This window comes from Heliangelus exortis, chromosome 14 (assembly GCF_036169615.1).
Source record: "Heliangelus exortis chromosome 14, bHelExo1.hap1, whole genome shotgun sequence".
Taxonomy (NCBI): domain Eukaryota; kingdom Metazoa; phylum Chordata; class Aves; order Apodiformes; family Trochilidae; genus Heliangelus; species Heliangelus exortis.
This window is the reverse complement of record NC_092435.1, coordinates 123,844-145,954: the sequence shown is the minus strand read 5'-3', so window position 1 is coordinate 145,954 and position 22,111 is coordinate 123,844. Positions and strand designations below refer to the sequence as shown.

At 37.5% G+C, this 22,111-nt stretch overlaps 1 protein-coding gene and 1 long non-coding RNA gene across 2 annotated transcripts; one reads left to right on the top strand and one right to left on the bottom strand.

Annotated features, from left to right (window-relative positions):
* Nucleotides 1–3,483: 3,483 nt before the first annotated feature.
* ZC3H12B (zinc finger CCCH-type containing 12B) lies at nt 3,484–12,239 on the bottom strand. The gene is made up of 5 exons (XM_071757904.1): nt 11,490–12,239; nt 9,801–9,940; nt 9,064–9,298; nt 8,868–8,974; nt 3,484–8,311 (listed from the first exon to the last, which is right to left on the bottom strand). The coding sequence occupies exons 1-5, from the start codon at nt 12,098–12,100 to the stop codon at nt 6,891–6,893; spliced, it is 2,514 nt and encodes an 837-aa protein (XP_071614005.1). The 5' UTR covers nt 12,101–12,239; the 3' UTR covers nt 3,484–6,890.
* Nucleotides 7,491–21,233, top strand: LOC139802597 (uncharacterized). Its single transcript, XR_011728703.1, has 4 exons — nt 7,491–7,607; nt 9,883–10,012; nt 12,573–12,801; nt 19,659–21,233. It is a non-coding gene; the product is annotated as an uncharacterized lncRNA (long non-coding RNA).
* The last annotated feature ends 878 nt before the right edge of the window (nt 21,234–22,111 follow it).

The window sequence follows — 22,111 nt, the reverse complement described above, 5'->3', positions numbered from 1 at the left end:
ATGCTGGCAGAATACTCTGCTACATATAGGTTTTTTCCCCTTTGGTTAAAGTTTACTTGGTAACATTTGTTTTCAACATGCTAATTACTTTCTTTGCTTGAAGAATATTCTGGGTGGGTATAAGAAAGGCAGTGCTGATACAGTCTTAAATTACTTTTTTTTCCTTCACTTTAGACAGGACTCCTTTTTATTGTCTCAAAAATACATCTCCAAAGGGAAGGTATAGAAAGGGTTGGAGACAGAAGCTGAGACTATATGAAATTAATCATGCAAGCAGGAATTGCTGAAGAAGTTAAGGCCAAGATCATTGCTTCTGTGGCCTATGAACCCTTTTGGCTTTTTTCACTTTAAATTTCTTTTCAATGTAAGTACTTGGACAGAGTAGTGGAACTTTATTAGCATAATTTGTTCCTCACTATTCAGGTCTTAAGTAGTCTGTTTTCACATTCCCAAAGGTCGCTACTCTGACAAAGACTTCAGCTCTACCCAAGGGCTACAGTTTTGGGGAGAAACAGGAACAATATCCTATGGAATCTAATTAGTATCATTGAATTGCTCAGTCTGGGAAAGACTTTCAAGATAATCAAGTCTAGGCTTGTCCTAACCCTACGCTATTCCTGATGACCCACCACTAAATGTCCCTAAGCACCACTTCCAGGTGATTTCTCAGTACGTTCAGGGATGGAGACTCAACCACCTCCCTGGGGAGCCTGCTCCAGTGCTTAACAACCCTTTATGTAAAGAATTTTCTCCTTATATCCAACCTAAATCTCTCCTGATGCAACTTGAAGCCATTTCCCCTTGTCCTGTCATCAGTCACCAGTCTGTCACCAGTAAGAAGAGACCAACCCCACAGTCACTATAGCCTCCTTTCAGGTATTTGTAAAGAGTGAAAAGGTTTCCCCCCAGCCTCCATTTCCCCAGATTATATAGCCCTAACACTGTCAGTTGCTTCTGATAAGGGATGTTTTCCAGACCTTTCACCAGTTTTGTTGCCCTTCTTTAGACTTGCTCCAGCACCTCAATGTCCTTTTGTATTGAGGTGCCCAAAACTGGACACAGGTGCAGGATTACTTCCCCAGTCCTGCTGGTCACACAATTTCTGATACAAGCTAGAATGCCATTGGCCTTCTTGGCTACCTGGGCACATTGCTGGATCATATTCAGCCAACTGTCAATCAATACACCAAGGTCCTTATCTGCCAGGCAGCTGTCCAGGCACTCTTCTCCAAGGCTGTAGTGTTGCCTGGGGTTGTTGTGACCAAAACGTAGGACCTGACACTTGGCCTTACTGAATCTCATACAGATGTTCTCAGCCCAACAGTCCGGTTTGTCCAGGTCCTTATAAAGCGTTTCTGCCATCCAGCAGGTCAACACTTCCTCCCAACTTGGTGTCTTCTGCCAACTTACTGAGGGTGTCTTCAATCCCCTCCTCAAGATCATTAATAAAGATGTTAAACAGGAGTGGCCCCAGCATTGAGCCCTGGGGAACACCACTTGTGACTGCCCCCCAACTGGATTTAACTCCATTGACCACGACTTTTTAGGCGTAGCCATCCAATGTTTAACCCAGTAGAGTATGCCCATTCAAGCCATGGGCAGACAGCTTTTCTATGAGGATGTTACAGGGGACAGCGGCAAAGGCTTTAGTGGAGTCCAGGTAGACAACATCAACAGCCTTTCCCTCATCCCCCAAGCAGGTCACCTCATCATAGAAGGAGATCAGGTTTGTCAAGCAGGATCTGCCTTCCATGAACCTGTGCTGATTGGGCCTCGGTGTCTGGTTGACCTTAAACTGATCTCTAATGGCTCTTGAGATAATTATAAATTCTTGTTCTCAGGAGTGGTGTACTTGAGGATATAAATTAAGCACAAAGAGCCTGGGATTAGGAAAAAACAACTTTGTAAAACGCATATTTTATTTGGCTTGATTTGTTTCGTGTCATCTTCTGAATCACCTGGCTCCTGATCATTTTGAGTGCAAACATGGTAGCAGTGAGTTCAGGCAAATCCATATAGAAGTTATCTGTGTACAAAATTTTCCTCTTGTTGGCTTTACCCTCTCCCCCTCCCAACAAGTTAAAGCAGTTTGAGTCAAAGCAATGGTAATAAATGGGATTGGATCACAGTACTCCCCTGCACCTTCCCCACGTAGTAAGGGAAACCATTGTTCAAATAGCAGAAGAAAATTTGCATAGACAGAGATTGACAAAGGATGTTATTCTGATAAGCAAGACCTAAATAGTACTTTTTTTTCTGCTTTCTAAATAATAATAATTTAAAAAGTCTTGCTCTATTCCTCCACAGATTTTGAGCACAGCGGGACAATTTGAGCTTTATATATGATTTCAGAATCTGGGTTTCTCAGTAAATCAGCTAAAAGTATCAAGTAATAACTTGGACAGACTACAACAGTTACAGTTTTTGGGCATCTAACATTAGAGGATTACAAACAAAAAGCTATAAACAAACAATCCAATGGCTCTTAGTTTTATTAGATATTTACATATATATATATATGTATAAAGCATAAAATGTTTCATATTATTAAATAATTGTGGAAACCTTTTACACAGGGCACGGGGATGACAGGTGATAGCCTATATTTCTTTTAGATTCTTCCCTCAATTCTTTTAATACATTCATAATCTTTATATACCATAGATGAAAATAAGTATTACATAGTGGCTCTTCAAAGGCTGACCAAAAACTGGCATGAAAATAATTTAAGTGACAATGCACTATTGTTTTTCTAATTGAAATACCACAAGAAATACAGTTAATAAGGGCTCTGACCACAGGCAACCTATTAGTACATAAGAGGAGTATTAAGATGAGCACTCACCTTAGAAATAATAGTGACAGAATAAATTATCTGACTCTTGTGTGTCCTGTAGTACTAATGCTTCAGGTAAACTTTTGGCAAGTCAAGATAAAGTTATATTTCAGCTCTGTTCCTTCTCTTTAGCAGAGAATGTGTCAGAATGCGTCCCTTGAAGCATTCTTGTTTGTGGTTTGGTATACATCACGAGTATATGTGCATGTCAGCAAACATTTTCTAGCTGAATTATTTGGGCAGATTCTTTCCATGTTCATACTTTATCACTGAGAAGTTCAAAATGCCAAAATTCATTATTTGATGCCAACTGGCATTAAAAGTATGTATGGAGGAACTCTCCTAGATAAGTGTTTTGGGGTTTTTTTTTTTGGTTGGTTGTTTTTAATGAGGATCCTTCTGCTTTTCTAAGCAGCCATACCTACACTTTCTGGATTTATGTTTACAGTCAAAGCATTTTTACAAAAGCTAAAAGACTCACACTAGGGAATGAGTTACATGCAGCAGCAACTTCAGCAGAGCACACTTCTTACTACAAAGGTTTACGAATACCCACATACTGGTTTAACAGCCATTTTCACTCATTTTGTCATTAAGACTTACATTATATTTGGGTCAACCAAAAAAACCCAAAGAGAATTATAAAATTTTACAACAATTAAACAGTAATGTTTAATACAACAAATAAATAAAGCCAACTACTGCAGCTCAATACAACAACAGGACCAATGGTAGTGAAATAATCCATATGTACAATTTAATACATTACTGACATGTTATTCTTACAAAAAACATTTATTAACTTAAGACAGACATCATCTGATAAAAGCATTTGATTTTTGCTTCATGAATATAAGGTTATACACTTTTAAGTTACAAATTAAGTGAAAGTAATGCAGCCAAAGATGAAAGATCAGTAAACCAGAATTGCCAGAGGACTCTCTGGCCCCAGTAAAGCACTCGAGTCTACTGCTTAATTCCTGCTGCTTGCCGTAGGCCTGGATTTTACCTTCCCACTTTATTTTTCTCATCTAGAATTCTAATTTCATGGATTTTATTAAAATACAGTTTCCAGAACTGTTCTTTTACAGTTCTAAAAACATTTAAATACCATGCTCTCAAAAAGAGCATTTATACAAAGTCTCATATTTACAATATAGACAGTTATGATCAGGTGTTAATAAGATCAACTCTTCCATGTAAGAAGAAATCTAAGGTTATGCGTGCAAGATTAATAAATGTGTCGGTGTTTTGAATTGGCTTGTAAACGTATCAGAAAACAGAGGTGGATGACTGATTTCTCACTTAAAGTAGTTCATGAGGAAAGACATCATCACATACAAAACTTTCATTACCTCCAAGGAGAACTAAACATGCACAAAATTTGCAAATTATTTCCAAAAGGCTACAGGGCCCATTCTGTAACTCCACATGTGACAGATCCTAACAGCTTCTTAGAAAAAGACAAATTGTCTTCAAAGTGCCTTAGGGAAATAGAATGCTGGGTTTGTATTGGCAGTGTTCTTGTTTAAAAAAGAATTATTCTAGCCAGAAGACAGAAGAATTTAGTGAAAATTAAAATGACTAGACAAACCCTACAAAAATTAGTATCTCCATAAGCCATCCAACACTCCAAACAGAAATTCTGCTTGGTTTTTCACTTTAGAAAACATGAACAATCCTACTAAACCTCTCTTAAAATAGCTTAATCATCTGTATAATGGGAGAAAAGAGAACATTTTTCTACATACAAATATTTAATTCCATGCAAGATGGAAAACTTAAGTGCACAATAAACCTCATTTTATACCTAAATAATTTATAAATTAATTCCTTAAGACTAAAGCAGGGTCAATAATAATTATATTGTTACATTTTAAACACATGCAGATGAGTAAACAGCAACATTTTTACATAAAGTTTAGTGCAAGACTATCTGCTTAATAAATACTCTAAAGATAACTATGTAATGCTTTGAGGTGTACACACAGTATCTGTGCACATAATAAAATACTTCTGTAAAGTTGTCCTTGTTTGTCTATAAACTACAAGTGCCCATTTTAAATAAGTTTAAGTAATTACTCATGGGCTACTTCCCTGTGACACATGGTGTCACAAACATTGTGGTGAAAATGTAATACTGAAGTTAATCTAGAGATTTATTTGTTTTTTATACAGTTTTTATACAATCAAGAAAAAAAGATACAATTTGTATCAACAAACAAAAGGTCATTTCTGGTTATTTGAGGCATTGCTCTCAGCTGCTTATACCATGCAAGAGAAGAGAATAGGAATTAATTGCAAATTAAAAATATAAAATGCTGGTTAGGAAGAAATGTGTCTGAAAACCGGTCAAGAGGTAAGTCTGTTTTTCCAAATTATTATCAATGTCCAAAGATTTCTTTTTTCCCTTTAGTAGAGACAGTAAGCAACTAATTGAGCCTTAAGTTATTTTTAAACACCAAGTGTAAATACAGAATCACCTTGGAGTTAACTTATTTTAAATACATAATGACATGGTCATTATGTTACCTGTACTAACATAAGAATATTTATCCTGTGTGAAATGACACAGTTACCAAATAACAGTAAATTAACTGTAGTTGCACCTGTAATTGTGATTCATTGTTGGTTTGGGTTTGTTTTTTTTAATACGGTAGGAACATATTTTGCACATGATAAAAGGACCACAAGATACTTTGACTCAAACCAACCATTACAGTAACACAGAAGGAGGAAATGATAGAGCTTGGTTCCTCAGACAAATGATAACTAGAAAGCAGCATGCAAGCCATTATCAAAACACCAGAAACAACCCTGACTGCAGCCTCACGTTCTGTGTGTTTCACAGTAAGAAACATTTAGGCAGTGTCACACCTTCTCATGAAGAAACAAAAGGCCATAAACCAGGCCTTCTCAACTTTCATGAAAAAAACTACAGTAGAAGTCAACAAGTCCTAGCTCGAGACATATCGAGTTAGTAATGGTTCTAAATGTTGAAATATACAATGGATTCAAAAAAGGGCGTCCAGTCAGTGCAGCTTAAAAAACAATAAACGCCTCTTTTGGAGACATTTAGCTACAAAGGTTCCCACCCTGAGCAAGATACCAGTTGCGAAAACAGTGCCACACAAAATTATCTCACCTGTTGAAACAGGAACTCTAAAAGCCTTCAAGAGGCAAATGCACATCTTTGCGTGGATCTAAAGAGCAAAAACCAGGCCAGCTTTGCCACAAACCCAAACTGTAGCATCTCTTTTCCAGAAGCAGCCTTCTCCCTCCACTACCCCCTTCCCAAGTGGATCCTTGTGCTTCCTGCACAGTTGAGAGGCAATTCTGAAGAGAGAAGCTACAGTAACATTTTTAGTTGAGTGTCTCTCATGCCTTCACACTCCTTAATGCTTTGGTCCTAATTTAATAAAGCATTTGGCTTCTGAGGGATTGAGCCAACCTATTGGACAATGTAACAGACACTCAAACTCTCAGGGAACAGTATTAAGTACCAACAACAATATTGACATTCAAAAGCTGAAATCAGCTTTTCCTTTTATAAATTGAGTATTTTAATTTTTGTCAAGCTTACTTTTTCTTCAATGTTTAATATGCCAGTATGCAGTATGAATGACAAAGCTGAAATGCTACAAGTCCCCTTGGTGTGTATAGAGCATACTTTCAAAGGCCAATTAGGTATTTATAAGCAAATTGAAAGTGTACACTAATACATGCAATATAATTGCTAACAATAATTTTGTAGTAACAGCTTTGAGACACTGAATGTGATGTTGTAATTCTTAATGAGATATCCATGCAACAGAGTATGCATTTCCTATAAAATAATATTAAAAATCCCTATATTTAAAATCTTTACATTTACAATGCAGTTAATTCTTCTATAGTGCCTCAGCGCAGCAATCATTTGCTACTGTGTACAGAATTTTATACTATCTTAGTAGAAAATATTTACAATAGATTGGCCCCTTCCTTCTTCATTTAGGCTTTCCTCCAGGTCCTGTATGCTGTATAGTTCCATTTATCCAAAAGAGGCTGTAATGCTTTAACGCCCTGTTCTTAATTTGGCAACAATCATCGCTGCCAGCTGTTGTGCATCAGTTGTGTGGGGATTCTTTTCCATCACAGAAAGGACAATGCTTGGAGGGAAGATATTGCAGAGGTTCTTGTATGTTTGGTACTGGTGTTCTGGGATGATGTGTGGTTCCTGGGGCTCACCACATATCCCAATCCAGGGATTCCTCCACAGTTGCTCCATCTTCTCAGGCATGCTTCTTACCATTACAGGTTCATAACATGGCTGCATGAGGTTGTTACTCAATGGATAGGAGTGGTAAGTGTAAGCCTCTGATGCGCATGGCAATGGATCCCAACTAGCATGCTGCTCTCGGCAGAGAGGTGGTCTTCTCTGCCTGGTGGGGTTGCTTTCATAAAGCCGTGAGTCAGAAATGCTGTCCATTCTTGTCATGACCAAGGCACGGCTTGGTTGTGCAGTTGATGGATGAACATTCTGAGGCACAAGGTATTCTCCTGGACAACTGGACCGTGCTCCAACAACTGGATGCTGGGCATGTAGGCCTAAGTGGGAAACTGACTGTTTGCGAAGGGGTTGCTTAGGCTCTTCAGTTCCGTAACTCTGAACTCTATTTAAGGCTTCATGGTAACCATGGGAAAAAGGCTGAAGACGATTTTGCGATGGCAGTCTGTGGATCTTCACATTGTCTTCTGGACTGGCATCTGCTACACCCAGATACAAGTCATTGTAAGAGGAATAAGAATCATTACTTGTATGGCTTAAGCAACTGTCGGGACAGGGGCTTGAGTTTCTAGAATACATGCCCTGGTCCACATCAGCCCCGTAATAATCTGTGTTACGGATACTACTTATGCTCAAGTTGGAGAAATCACTGAGTAAGGAATAATAGCCATGGTCCCCCAATGATTCATACTTGGGGTACTGGTCAGTATAGCTAACTGAGGTGCCATGGCTATTGGTGACTAGTATAGGAGGATATTGCACACTGGACATATGCTCCAGTGAAGATTTCTGATGCATGAACTGTGAGGAACCTGGCACCGGACTGCTTGCAGAACGAGTGTTTAATGCACCAGCTGCATGGCTTTTTGGTGGAGGGAGCGTTGGTACACTTAATGCAGAAACCAGAGACGGGACAGAGCTGGCCTCGGACTTCCGGGCTACTGATAACTTTTCCTCAGGCTCCACAGCTACTGATCTAATGCTTGGATCTGACTGACGTTTTGGGGCAATGCGTTTCACTTCAGAACTGATATCTCCTTTGGAGCTGGATGGCCCTGTGCCACATTTGGCCAAGGCTCCCTCACTCATAGTTTTCACAGCAGATAATTTGGCACTTATTCGAAGTTCATCCGCTACTGACCTTTGAGGCTGGTTTGCCCGTTCTGGGTGGTAATATTTACATTTGTGCCCATAGGTGCACTTTTTACCTGGAAGAAAAGCAGTTTCAGGTTAAACAAACCAAAAGGCTAATCAGTCCCACCACTTGCTGTCTCTTCTTTACATCCTTCTCAATAACAATATCCCTTTAAGAAATAATTAGATTTATACCTTGTATATACGTGCAGTCATAGACTCTGCTACATGTATCTTTGTATATCACTGCATCAAGGGCAGGACACAACACTTCTCTTCCTACTGGTCTCATGACTGCCAGTACTGACAACATACTCAATGCTAGATAAACCAAAACAGCTCTAACACAGTTTGTATAGTTATGAATCTCCTTCCTTGAATACAAACCAGAAGAAAAGAGCAAAAAGTTGTTATACACCAGGTATAGCTGCTAATCCTTTAATTTTTGCTATGTTGTTTTTGTTAATAGGTGCATAAAGGGTACAAAAGTGCATGAAGTGCTTGAATGGAACACAAAAACCAATTTGGGTTTGGTTTGGGTTTTTTTTTTTTAATAATGACAAGATGTTAATTAACTGCTTGCTTTACCTACCTTCAAATACAACCAATCAATCTAACTTAGGCACTTACCATAAGGACACGGTTGTTTCTTATGTTCAGGAATAACTGGCCTTTTCCTTAAGAAATTTTCAAGGCTTGGACCATGGCGTCCTAAAGGATCATCAGGAGGCATAAACCTAAGGAGAAAGAAATGAAAGGTGAATTTCAATTTTTACTGAGCATTCTGAATTAGCAGATTCCCTTACTTTTGAAGAAAAAAACATACTTGTCATTCACAAAAGAGTACATTAGCAGCCGCTCCTCTATGAACTTCTTCCATTCTGGTTTTTCATTTTGAAGATCACGATAGTTGTCATTTGACACAATGATGCCATCAGAGTCAAAAGCAAGTTTTACGATGAATCGATCATCATAGCAAACTACTCTTCTTCCCTGAACTCTTCGAGATGGGGTGAAAACAAGAATTTTTTCTTTTTCCAATTTACGTAAGATTTCTTGATCTGTAAAATAATTTTAGTTGAGCTGCTTTTTTAAAAGTTTTAAAAGAAAGAAATGCACTCTTTAAAATAAAAAACTCCTTGCCCTCCTCTCACCTTAGAGTAAAACTTAAGTACTTTCTATACATGAAAACACACGCTGGCTCTTCAGTGTTCAAGATAATTCTATTAAATGAGTCCCTGGTCTGATACTACCTATTTTGTACTCACCCAGCAATACAGCAGCATCTCCTATATGCTCAATGTTTGCTAATGGGAAAATTATGACTTCATTCCTCCAACATGTTGAAATGATCCAGTAACATTACAAAAAAAACCAGCATTCTTTACAGGTGCAGCTACTTAAATGTTTGTTTTGTCACCAGTTGCTGTGTTTTCGAATGGACAGTTGAGTGCAACATCATTGTGCACCATCACCTCCACAGACCCATCAGAAAGAGACATGATTGTGTGCACTACTTAAAAATTTTTAACAAAGAGGTCAAAGGAAATCTCAATCTGTTACCTGTAATCGGTGCATCAGGTCGAGACTGTTCTTTTCTCCATGCAGGTACAAACACAGTGATATCTTTATGTCCTTTTTCCAGAAACCAGTCCACAGCCAGCTGAATTCCCCGACAGGAAAATCCTTCTTTATTCCCATGGCTGGAGAACATGGACAAATTTGAGAAACATCAAGGACAAAAGTTACATTTGGCTTTGATTTTTGTTGTTGTGGTGGATATTTTTTTGTTAGTTTTCTTCTGAAGCTGCCAGGGTCTAAGAATGTAAGGGAAACAGAATCATAGAATCATTGAATCACAAAAATGGTTAGGGTTTGAAACAACAACTTGTCTGTAAAGACAAATAAACCTTTTTGTTAGGCCAGCTTATATAATTGGAAAAAGTTATCCAAAGTAGTCACCAGCATAGTCCAAATTATTGCAACATAATGAATACAGAAACCAGTGTTGCTAAAGTATTTTTCTTTAGATTTTTTTACATTTCAGATCTTTTATATTTTAATAATAACAATAATAATTTAAAAATTGAATGCTATCCTTTTGTATTTTCAGATGCATATCCATTTTGTCATCATATAGAATTTCCAGGTTGGAAAGGACCTCTGAGATCATCAAGTCCAACCCTTAATCCACTAACACTGTGGTTCCCAGCCCATGGCACTGAGTGCCACATCCGTCTCTTCTTAAAAACCTCCAGGGATGGAGAATCCATCACCTCCCTGGGCAGCCCATTCCAATGTCTGATCTCCCCCTCTGTAAAGAAGTTTTCCCTAACATCCAACCTAAACCTACCCTGGCAGAGCTTAAGCCCATGGCCTCTTGTCTTACTGGTAGCTACTTGGGAGAAGAGACTGACCCCCCTCCTGGCTCCAACCTCCTTTCAGGGAGTTGTAGAGTGATGAGGTCTCCCCTGAGCCTCCTCTTCTCCAGGCTGAACACCCCCAGCTCCCTCAGCCCTTCCTCACAGGACTTGTGCTGGATCCCTTCACAGCCTCCTTGCTCTTCTCTGGACCTGCTCCAGCACCTCAATCTCCTTCCTGAGCTGAGGGGCCCAGAACTGGACACAGGACTCAAGGTGTGGCCTCCCCAGGGCTGAGCACAGGGGAAGAATCACTTTTTGTTATGAGTTCAGTAATGAGTTGGAATGGATGGTCCTTATGGGTCTCTTCCAACAGGAGTTATTCTATGATTCTATAAACAGAGCATCAGTTCCAAGGTATGCAATAGTAAGAATACACACACACTTTTCTCCCATTGTTGTCATATTGTGCTCAGAAGTAACTCAAGCAGTACAGAGACTGCAAATTCAACAGGCACAGAAGAAAAAAAGAAAAGCACAAAGCTAAGTCCAATATTTGTGATACTGCTTTACAGAAGCATCTTTTGGATTGTTGTAACCACAATTTGTCACTGGAAAATCTTGCATATGAAATATGCTGATAGGACTCAGGGGTCTATGTAGTTTGAAATTCAGAGTACTCAATACACCTATAAAAATGTACATTTTCTTAATACATTGGAAAAAAAATTCAGACTACAAATTCTTTCAGAACAGAAAGCTGAAAGCTGATACTAAAGGGAACCTACTATGCAGACACTACCAGAAGAAACTATGGTATTGTGATCACTAAGCAGATTGTGTAAAGAACAGTGGTTTTTTTCTTTTCGAATGTCATGACAAGGAGACCTACCTCATAGCCACATTGCTTCCATCAATGACAATTGGCCTCAAGTTATCACTGTTATCCACAACTTCATCTTCAAGTGATGATTCAGGGCTTGCTATTTCCTTTGGACAAGGGCCTCTTGGCACCAGAGTGCTAGTGGTACTGCTGGCACTACTCTGTCCCTCAGATTCACTTTTGTTGCCAAGTCTCACAAGCTCTGCCAGAACATCATTGATAAGTGCATCTGCTCCCAGTTTATTCAGTACAGCCTGGATCTGATCTCCTGCATAACCAAGCTTTAAAGCAAAATCCATTTTAGCTTGGTATTCCTTGTCCAAATTTGTTTTACATTCCTCTAGCTTCAAGTCTTGTGTGATACTGCTCTGTGAGAAGCTTGGGCGATCTACACAAGGGGACCGACAGAGCGGGCGATGTGGTTTGGTAGAAACCTTCTTTTCTCTCCACCGAGTATTGCTATAGCTGGTTCTGAAGTACGGTTGCTCAGGTTCACTTTCTGAGCTCGTCCATTCCTCAGATTCAGCACTGCATTCCCCAGCATCTTGTTCCACATTTTTGTCTTCTCTGGAGTGCCTCTTCTCCATTTTTAACTTCCCTACCATAGACCAGGCCGTCATCACGTTCAGCTTCCAGCCAGAGAGCTCAGTTCTCTTTCATTTCCAAAGCCACATGGAATTTGTACTCAATTGCATTGTGTTGGCCGATCAAAAGCTTACACGAGGCTGAAGTTAATTTGCTTTGCTTACTATGTTCTGGCATAAACATCACTGACATGGAAGTTCCTTAAAAAAAAAAAAAAAAATTTTAAATTAGCTTTTGACAAACTCTGCAAAATACTCAGCTACAAGGATTTTGTTTACAAGTCAGCAGAGGTCCCTAGTCATTCACATTTGTGTGTAAAAATTGATCATAATAAAGCATATAATTATGTTGTCTCTTTAATCACAAATTAAACACTCTCCCCCCCAGTTATTCTAAATACAAAAAAAAATTATACTTCCTATACAATAAACTTCTAGCTGGAATTAATGGAGTAGCTCAGTAATATTTAAAGACAATAAAACAGAAAAAGGTCACCTGTCTTTACAGCCTTCTCCTGCAGGAACAGCCTGCCCACACCAGAACAACTGTGTGGAGCTCCAGCACAGACCACCCTGACCTCCCTCGAGGCAGATTTACTAACGGAACCTGAAAGTTACGGCTGCTGCAAGCTGGCTGCCAGGCATGTAACAGAAGTTTACAGAAAAACAGGGCATCAACACACTGCACTCCCAGCTTACAAAATACTGCAACTAAGGGACACTCTACAGTATCTGTGGTAAGATTAGTTGAACTAGTTTTTTTAAAATTTATGACACAGTATTTCTTTGGCATTGGGCAAAGAACAGTGTGACTTTGATGGCTCAACATTAAAGATCTCCATTCTTTTTCCCCAAGTTATCATAATTTCTTTAAGCATAATGGCACAAGAATGTTTTTAGCTTTTATAAACTTATGCCTGTTTTCCAGCCTCTAGTAAGTTAATCCTAACCCCTTTGCCAATGGACATCCTCTAAGGAGGATCAGCCAAATGCTTTTAAGAATGGAAATAGCCTTGAAAGTATGATGGAGAGAAAAGTTGTTTAGCTTTTCAAATTTACTATTAACTTCTCCCTTGGTTTTATTTCAACAAATTATTTTTCCAGAACTAATTCATTTAAACTAATTTTAAAGTACCAAATTTACATTCTTTTATAAACACTTGGTGGGTCAAGGGTTGGACTAGATGATCTCTGAGGTCCCTTCCAACCCGGCTAATTCTATGATTCTATGATTCTATAATAATTTAAAATACAAGCAAACCTTCCCAACTGGACTCAAACAAACAAACAATTTTTTTTATACAGTAATAAAATAATCTAGGTAACACTATCACTATTATTCCACCTGTGCTCTTATTTTTTCCCCTCTTTCCTAGCTGGAAAATTATATAGCTTATCTGCATATAAATCGATTCCACCCTTTTGTTGCACTGTCCCAATTCCACATAACATATCTCTAGTTTTCTGTCATTTAACATCACATAAGCAGTTTATTAAAAATTTCACCTGTCCTTCCCTGAAAGTAAGATCTTAGATTAACTATCTCCTCGTTAAAATAAGTAATCCTGAATTTAAAGTTTATTTAAAATACAAGCAAATTTCTCTCAGTGCTGCTGGCATACTCACTCTGTTGCACTTATGAAGCAGCAGCTCAGGTGCAGTCTGTGTTAGGAAGCAGCACTGTGTGTCTGGAAGGACTGCTCCCCACCAGTCCCATGCTGTGGTTTACTATTCTTTGGTCGCTAGTGACAGATTGGCGGATCTGTTATCATAGCTCACTCTACAGAAACACCCACTTCTGTGACACATCTTGGAGTATCTTGCCTTTTTTCATTCATGTCAGCCTTTGGTTGAAAGCCACTAACTAGGGAAATTTTAGCTGTCTCATCCCTCTCTTGCATAGCAATGGAAAATATCTGGTCAGTGGCCAAATATTTGAGATTCCAATTTAAAATCCACTAAAAAAGTAAAATTCTAGTTATCTTCAAATTATTTAAAAACTAAATCACAGTGTTTACAGAAACCTCTTCTTCATATCCATCTAGGATCTTGTGAGAGAAGCGCTGAAAGTCAGAAAGTCCTGTCTGTAACAACTGTAGTAATTTCTTAGGAAATACATCACAGACCTTCCACAAAAAAAGTAGACATTGTAATTTCTTGAAAAGTAGAGCTTTTCCCAAATTTATTTAAACACCCACCACGCAAAGCTAATTTCTCAAGAGGCAAATTTTCTCTATTAGTTTAAATAAACTGTTTCAGCACCAACTGCTATGTTGACAGAAAATGAGGCAGGCAGCCTCCAGAAACCATCTCTGCAACCCTGTACACTCTGTACAGAGCTCCTAGGAAACAAGTCATCTTGCACCAAAGCCTCTCCATCCTTAGTAGTTGCTCCATCTGTGCAACCTGACTGTTCCACTGCATTCAGAGACTAGGGACACTGTGGGATTTGTTCCCACCTGCATCTTAAATTCTCAAACAATGAGAATCATATCATTTTTGTCAGGAGCACAAAACCAAGCAAACTAAAAATCCAACAACAAAAATCAGGACAGGAAAAAATCAGCACAAGACCAAGTTTCCCCACTAACCATTGAGAGAGGGCACCTAGGGAGGAAGAAGTGCTGTGTTGCTCCTACATGAGTCAAAGTAGTAGAATGAGGAACTTGCCAGGAGAAAGCAGCAGCAGCTACCACTGCTTTAAATGTACCCTCCAGATAAGAAATCACTTGTAATACTACAGAAACAACACAATGGTTTCTCCCTCTCTTCTTCAGAGCCCTGAAGACTCCAATCTATACCCTACTGCAACCTCTGCATCTGCATGTAGCCCCACAGTTATCATCATAGCTTTACTCACAGATCATAAACAGAAACATTGTATGGCTGAAATTTTAGTGTTTAGTATGAATTACATTCTCTCCAAAGACAGCAGAATATGAACACACACTGAAGGAAAAATAGCTATTACCAATTTCTGATTTGAAGATACTGTAATTCAGAAATATACAAACTGCAGCTTTAAAATTTTAATTCTCATGACATTCGTTGCTAGGCAGCCAAGTTTTCTCACTAAACACCTCTTTCAGCACAGTCACGACTGACTAGTAGAACTGATAATGTGATTCAGAAAAAAGAGTGAGGCAAAATTATCTATATTTTGTTCATATAGGACCACATTGAAAGCAACTATTTAATTTTGCTGGTATTAAAACAGAAGGAAAATGTCTGCTCAATGACTACTAAAGAGCTGATGCCAGACATCCTTTATTCAAAGCATGTTCATTTCAACAGGACCAACAGAATCAGAGAGGACGAGGTAAAAGAATACACAAAAAGGCTTCTTCTGGTCTCTTATGCCACCATCTTTCCACCATCTCAAAGTGCTCTGAGCCATGCCCTTCAAAGAGGCAATTATACCATGTACACATCTATTAGGAGGAACAACTTTACAATTAAAAAAATTATTAATTACTTTCATCAACTCTACGTCAACTTTTAAGCAGCATGTTTTCTGTCATTGCAGATACTAAAACACAAAGCTAAAACCAAATCAAACCAAAACTACTAAAAATCCCCAACCCAAGTATTTTCTGAAATGTCACTCTCACCTGGTTAATAAATACATAAGGTAAACGATTCCACAGTATTTATTTTAAGGACAGGGAGGATTGTTGGTTTTCCCTTGTATATTTTTGAAATACATATAGTGATCATATTTTTTTAGTAACACTTTAAGAAACAAAAATTTTAACTGAATACTGACACATGAGATGATAACATCTAGGGGAGTTCCATATGCACAGTGAAAAAATATTGCATATTTCTCATTCTGTATTTTTTAAACTGCAAAACAAACATCTTCAGAAGAATCAGAAAACCTGGCATGTCTTGTATCAAAAAAAATGTTATTGTCTCCATGGCTTCAGCATGAATGTTGATGTCTTGGTATCTGTGTTTACTCTTCATTTCACTAAGTTATCAATAGCATGCTCCTCTGCATGGATTCTTCCCTGTAAGAGAGGCATAGAGGAAAGGGCATCTTTCTGGAGAAGGCTGTTCTAAACAACAGCCAAGTCACAGGTACATTATGTATCTGCTACAACTATGCCCCAGGGTTACAGCGCAGATGGAGCACAAGCCTACAGCACAAAGGCTTTTTGAGAACTTTCTGATTACACAGAGGTACCGATTCCGGTAAATTAAAAGCCTAAAACCATGAAAACAATGAGTAGAGGCAAAAAGAAAAAGTCTTTTTAGAAGTGATTCAGCGTTCAGAGACACTACAGGATGTGCAACTTCGCAGTGTGCTACAGCACAGACTAGTGGTTACTCCGCAGACACATTCTCGGCATACATTTTTGTGATCTTTAAAAACTTCTTCAACGCATGATTAATTGCCATTTTGAAGACATTACAATTTGGGCCTGCAACACAAAGAAAAACCCCAGCAACGTGAAATGTATTGTACAGGTCTTCAGGAATGCGAGAAAACAATATTTAGTGGGCAGTAGTTACTGTGAGGCGTGACAGACAATGAGCCACCCAAGATGCATGGGTGGCACTGGACTTTGGATTAGCCCTTAATTTTGAAAACAGCGTTGCCACAGCACTCATGAAAAAAGTGACAAAACTCAACACAGCTGTTTCCATAGCACTGAAGAACCATCTTGTATTCTTAGTTCATGAGCAGTAAAGATATTACACATTACTGCTTGCTGCTTTGAATATTTTCTGAGGTAGCAAACTACTTTATCTACTGAGAAGAAGTGCTAAAAACTGACAAAGGATATGAGTCACAAATAAAAATGGTAGCTTTTTCACATTCTAATTATACATCTAGGTGGTACACATCTGCTGGGACGGATTCACAACTGAAGAAAAGCAGAAAATGTTCTAAAATTAACATTTGAGTATTTTGCAATGGATTAAAAAAATGGAAGAGTTGTGCTGCATGACATTATGCACAACTCTATTTTGTCCTTAATAAAAAGGGCTGGTGAAGCATAGTGTTTTGCCTGTGTGTTTACCTGTCATTAACCCAATCATTATTTTAAACAGAGATAACAGGAATGCATTATAGTTTACACAGGCATACCATAATAACCTATAAATTGTAATTCAACAGGAATTAATCGCTTTCACCAATTAATTTTCCCGTCCTTAAATTGAACTACTTTCAGCATGTAACCTATGTGGTAGCTGAGCATATTTAATTTTCATTTACTGTGTCAGGTCCTGCAAGATTGTAGGAAAATTGGATAGGAGAAGCTTTGTAGAAAATTCTCCTATTCAAGTTGGCTGTTTTGAAATTAATGTGACTCAAAACCATGATGCTTTGGCAAAAATACAAAATACATAATTGTTGTCACAGTTTCAAGTGCACCTCTCAGTAATGTCAACAAGATCACATGAACAAACACCCTGAATTTATGTAGCAGGGACTGGAATAAAGAATCCTACCCTTTTATACCTTTTAAAACTATGTTTTACATAGTTTAAGGCTCTCCTGAGCACCTTTTTACTTAGAAAACAAGACTCACAAAAGCGTCAAATCGTTGACAGATGTGTAGCACTTGTATTCTGATAGAGCTTCCATAAAAAGTCCAAGATACACACAACTCACTGAGTGAAGGAAAACAAGTATATCAAGCTTTAACTGTGCGAGAAGCAGCTGGCTTTTGATGCAAACATCTGGCTTTAGCACCACTTAAAGTACTCTGCTCTCTGAAGAGTCTTCCTTATTTAAAAGCAATACTCTTATTTTAAGATACTTAAAATTAACATATGTTCAAATACATTTCCTACTTCTTATTCTAATCAATTAAATGAACTAATTTCTTCATTCCAGAAGGGATGGTCTAAACCAAAGACATGAGCACAAGTCTCCAGCTCATTCATACACTGAAACATGTATAATCAGCATCCACAGAGTATGTGTTAATTCAAATAGCATTTTTAACAGAAGTGTTAAAATGGCTGATCAGAGTTTTCATTCCTTTGACAATTAGTGCCATATAAATGACAACATTCGGATTCAATGTAATGGATTTTTCTTACCTTACTATGCAATGTCAGTCTCAACACATTAATGGGAGGTTTCAACCCTGTCATTTTGATGAAAAGAGAAACCAAAAAATACTTCGATAGAGTAAACCAAATGTTCCTTTAACCAAGTCTCACCCATAAGCAGTTTCTGTTCAAGAAACCTGAAAAACAGGGTATTCTGTTTTTAAAGGCCTTGATATACTGAGCAGACCCTCACATGCTGTGCCATTCAACAAGAAATGGGTTACCCTCAGCTGTTAGTACACATGCTTTCTGATTTCTGATAAAATGAAACAACCACTTCAGAAGCTACTAAAAAATGCCAGAAGCAGAGACAGATACCTCACTCAGTAAGCATCAAACAGCACCTTTATAGAAAGCAGAAAGAGCAGCTTAAAGGAGTCTTGTGACTCTAGATTTTCACACCTGTTACCTTGATTTTGCAAGAACAAAATCAATTTGTCACTAATTAGGTCTGCTTTGAGCAAGGTGTTGGACTAGAATGACCTCCTGAAATCCAAATTAGGTATTCTTTTATTCTACAATTTCTTCATTCTTGTCATGACAACACTGCTCATTTCCAAGGTGCAGCTGGAAAGACATCTTCAGGAAGACAAAAGCCTACAAAAGCCTACTGCTTTGCTTTTGAAAACAGAAACAGCAAATCCCTATGCTCCAGTACCTTCATCTCCCCCTTTCTAGAGATCTATATATGAACTAAGCCTCAGAGGAGTTCCTTTTTGTGGTATTTAGTTTTATGCGAGTTTTCTGTTTGTTTTTTACATCAGGACAACCTAAAAATCAGAAGTGGGAGTCTGAAATCAGTGTTTGGCCTTTAAAATATAAAAAAAAAAAAAAAAAAAGAGGAAAGACAGAGGGAAAACAGGAAAAACAGGAAAAACAGGGGGAAAACACGGGGGGAAAACACGGGAAAAAGGAAAAACAAGGAAAAACAAGGAAAAACAAGGAAAAACAAGGAAAAACAAGGAAAAACAAGGAAAAACAAGGAAAAACAAGGAAAAACAAGGAAAAACAAAGGGAAAACAAAGGGAAAACAAAGGGAAAAGAAGGAAAAGAAGGAAAAGAAGGAAAAGAAGGAAAAGAAGGAAAAGAAGGAAAAGAAGGAAAAGAAGGAAAAGAAGGAAAAGAAGGAAAAGAAGGAAAAGAAGGAAAAGAAGGAAAAAAAAGGAAAAAAAAGGAAAAAAAAGGAAAAAAAAGGAAAAAAAAGGAAAAAAAAAGGAAAAAAAAAGGAAAAAAAAGGAAAAAAAAGGAAAAACAAGGAAAAACAAGGAAAAACAAGGAAAAACAAGGAAAAACAAGGAAAAACAAGGAAAAAAAAGCAGGGGGGGACAGAGGGGGCAATCAAATGTGATAGCCAGTTTAAAATTCTCAGAACATGTTTTGACTTTATGAGATGTGCCTGAGATATCTGTGGGCTCGTTAAAGAAACATATATGTTAAATTTCTTGTGCATGTCATTAGTAAAAATAATAGGAGTCTGAACTTCTAGCTCTAGCCTAAGGTTCATACTCTGTCTCTGTTACAGCATCCCTCTCCAGACAACTGAAAAAAAGAAGTTGACTCAGATAACCAGAACAGGTATTAATTTTGACTGGGGGGGAGACATTCTCTCCAGATAGACTGAGTGTAGAAAAGGAGCTCTTACATTTCAATAAACAAGCACCTTGTTCTGTGCTAGCATTTGTAAAAAGCTTTAGTTATACTCTACCACGGTGTTCTACTGAAAATTTAGGAGAGGGGCACAACAAGTCATGTATATCCTGGGTTTTATTTTGACATGATGACTCAACCTGCTTTGCTAGCAACCAATGTGAAAATTAACTGATGTAAGAAAATTAAATGCAACAGATACCTTTAAAACTCAAATGACACTTAGCTGAAGCAGTTGTTTAAATATAGAAAGAACTTATATATTTGAATCAAAACAGCCAGCTTATGAAGAGGGTGTTTTATTATGGCCTCTCTTGTGACTAAATTTTCCACTTCAAAACAATAAAGCTACAACTTAGGAGATGCTGTACTGCTTAGCTCTGCACTTCCAAATATATTTCCTAAATGTGAATTACATCAAATGCAATACTACATATGACAGCATCAGAAAGCCTAGATCTGTAAAGCTCCTCATAGTATTCTTACTTCCAGCTGAATTACCTATGTTACCATTAATATATCATAACAAATACAGATTATCAACGAAAAGCGACAACTCACAAGAAACTAAAAACCCATTAACAGATGTAAAGAGTTTTAAAAATACCAGTGTTGTTACTCATACATGCTTTTATTTATAATACCTAGAAAGAAATACCCTTTTACAATAAACCTATGAAAATATAAATATTTTTATATATATAAACATACACATGTCCAGTCAGGCACACATGTCTTGAAAGCTCTTTCTGTCTAGCAGATTCCATGATCAAAGGAGGACAACATTCTCAGAGGTGGGGTGAGGTCTAGGTAGCATTACAGCCATTCTTTTATATATTTTTTTTGTTGTTGTTGTTTGTTTGTTTAATATAATATATATAAATTACGAGATGGAAAAATCAAACTAATTTACAATGTGGCAATGCTTGGAAACTTCTTCTGAGTTTATAGATTACATTTTTTCACCTTTTCAAGCTCTGCTTCCCTAACTGAACTTACCTGCTGCCTTCCCTGATCTCAAAAGCTCTAATGCTTCTGCTCTTGATGTAACCAGTAACAGAGTACAAGCGTCAGAAGCAATTTATTTTATTTCTGTTATTCAAAGATCTATAGTAGAACTGTAAGTGTTTAACAAGATGACATTTCAAATGTTAACTGTAGAGTGGATAGGAAAGTCAAAACCTGTAGATGTCTGAAATGGAGTTAAGTTGCATTGGAAAAGGCATCCAGAAAGATCAAGGAACAGAAAGCCAGAATTTACCTCATTTACAGCAGCTGACAGTAAGTTAAGTTCATCTGCATATAAGGTGTCATTGGTATCCCTTCACTCTCTTAACATCTTTTGTTTACATTCTTTCTGAATAGTGAGTTTGGATTTCATTAGACCTTTTTTTAATCATATCTTAAAAGATGCAATTCGAGTGAAAATGAAATTTACTTGGGAAACTTTACAGATTGCTCATATTAAAACTTGCTAAGCATTAGATCATTGTAAAAGACAAATAGATTACAGTCCAGAAAATGTCAACAGCCACAAGACCAATATATGGTAAACATATAATAGAGAAGAAGACACATTTCAATTACAGTTAAATTGTTCTAAATCTGAGGATGACCTTGACATTCCCACTAGCCCATTTTTCCAGCAAGAAGCAAAGATAATTTAAGTGACATTAGCCACACTTGTGAAATGCAGTTTTGAGGGCCACGTACCATAGTTGATTTATAACATATGGCAAGCAAAAGCTGCATCTCATCAATAAAGGACACCTCCTATACAAAAATGACTACTTGACTGACATCCATTTCCATAAACAAACATACCAAGCATGAGAAATCAGATGGATCTGGAATGCTGCATACTCCAAGCACTCAGAACTACTAATATGCATAATGAGTTCATAAATGACCAATATTTTAATTTTCTTTCTACTCCTACTTCCCATTTATGACAATACACACTAACCACCGAAACACATTGCAAGATTTAAAAAAAAAAAATAGTATCCCACGTATATCAATATACTGTAATGAATTTAGAGTTACAAGTGACATGTCAACTTGAGATGACACAATACAGATTTTGATTCAGTTTGCTAATTTGTGAAAAAATATAGAGCTCTTGTGAACTGTAACCTCTTAAGGATTAGGTTGCAATTAGAAAAGCAGACAGCTATGAAAAACACAATTTAAAATTAAGTGGTTATAAAAAGTACTTCAAACCTCATGAATACTGCAGTGACCAGTTCCTTATTCACATTTGCACTATTAAGCAAAATGGAAGAATTCAAGTAGTTATTATCTGGTACACTCTACAAAAGTTAATTT

Bases quoted from the DNA above. Each gene is read 5' to 3' on its own strand.
- ZC3H12B (XM_071757904.1), bottom strand. From the start codon at position 12,100: ATGACGGCCTGGTCTATGGTAGGGAAGTTAAAAATGGAGAAGAGGCAC. The intron at 9,941-11,489 runs GTAGGTCTCCTT...CATGTTCTCCAG, and splicing joins GGAAGCAATGTGGCTATGAG to CCATGGGAATAAAGAAGGAT. The intron at 9,299-9,800 runs GTAACAGATTGA...ATTATTTTACAG, and splicing joins ACCTGATGCACCGATTACAG to ATCAAGAAATCTTACGTAAA.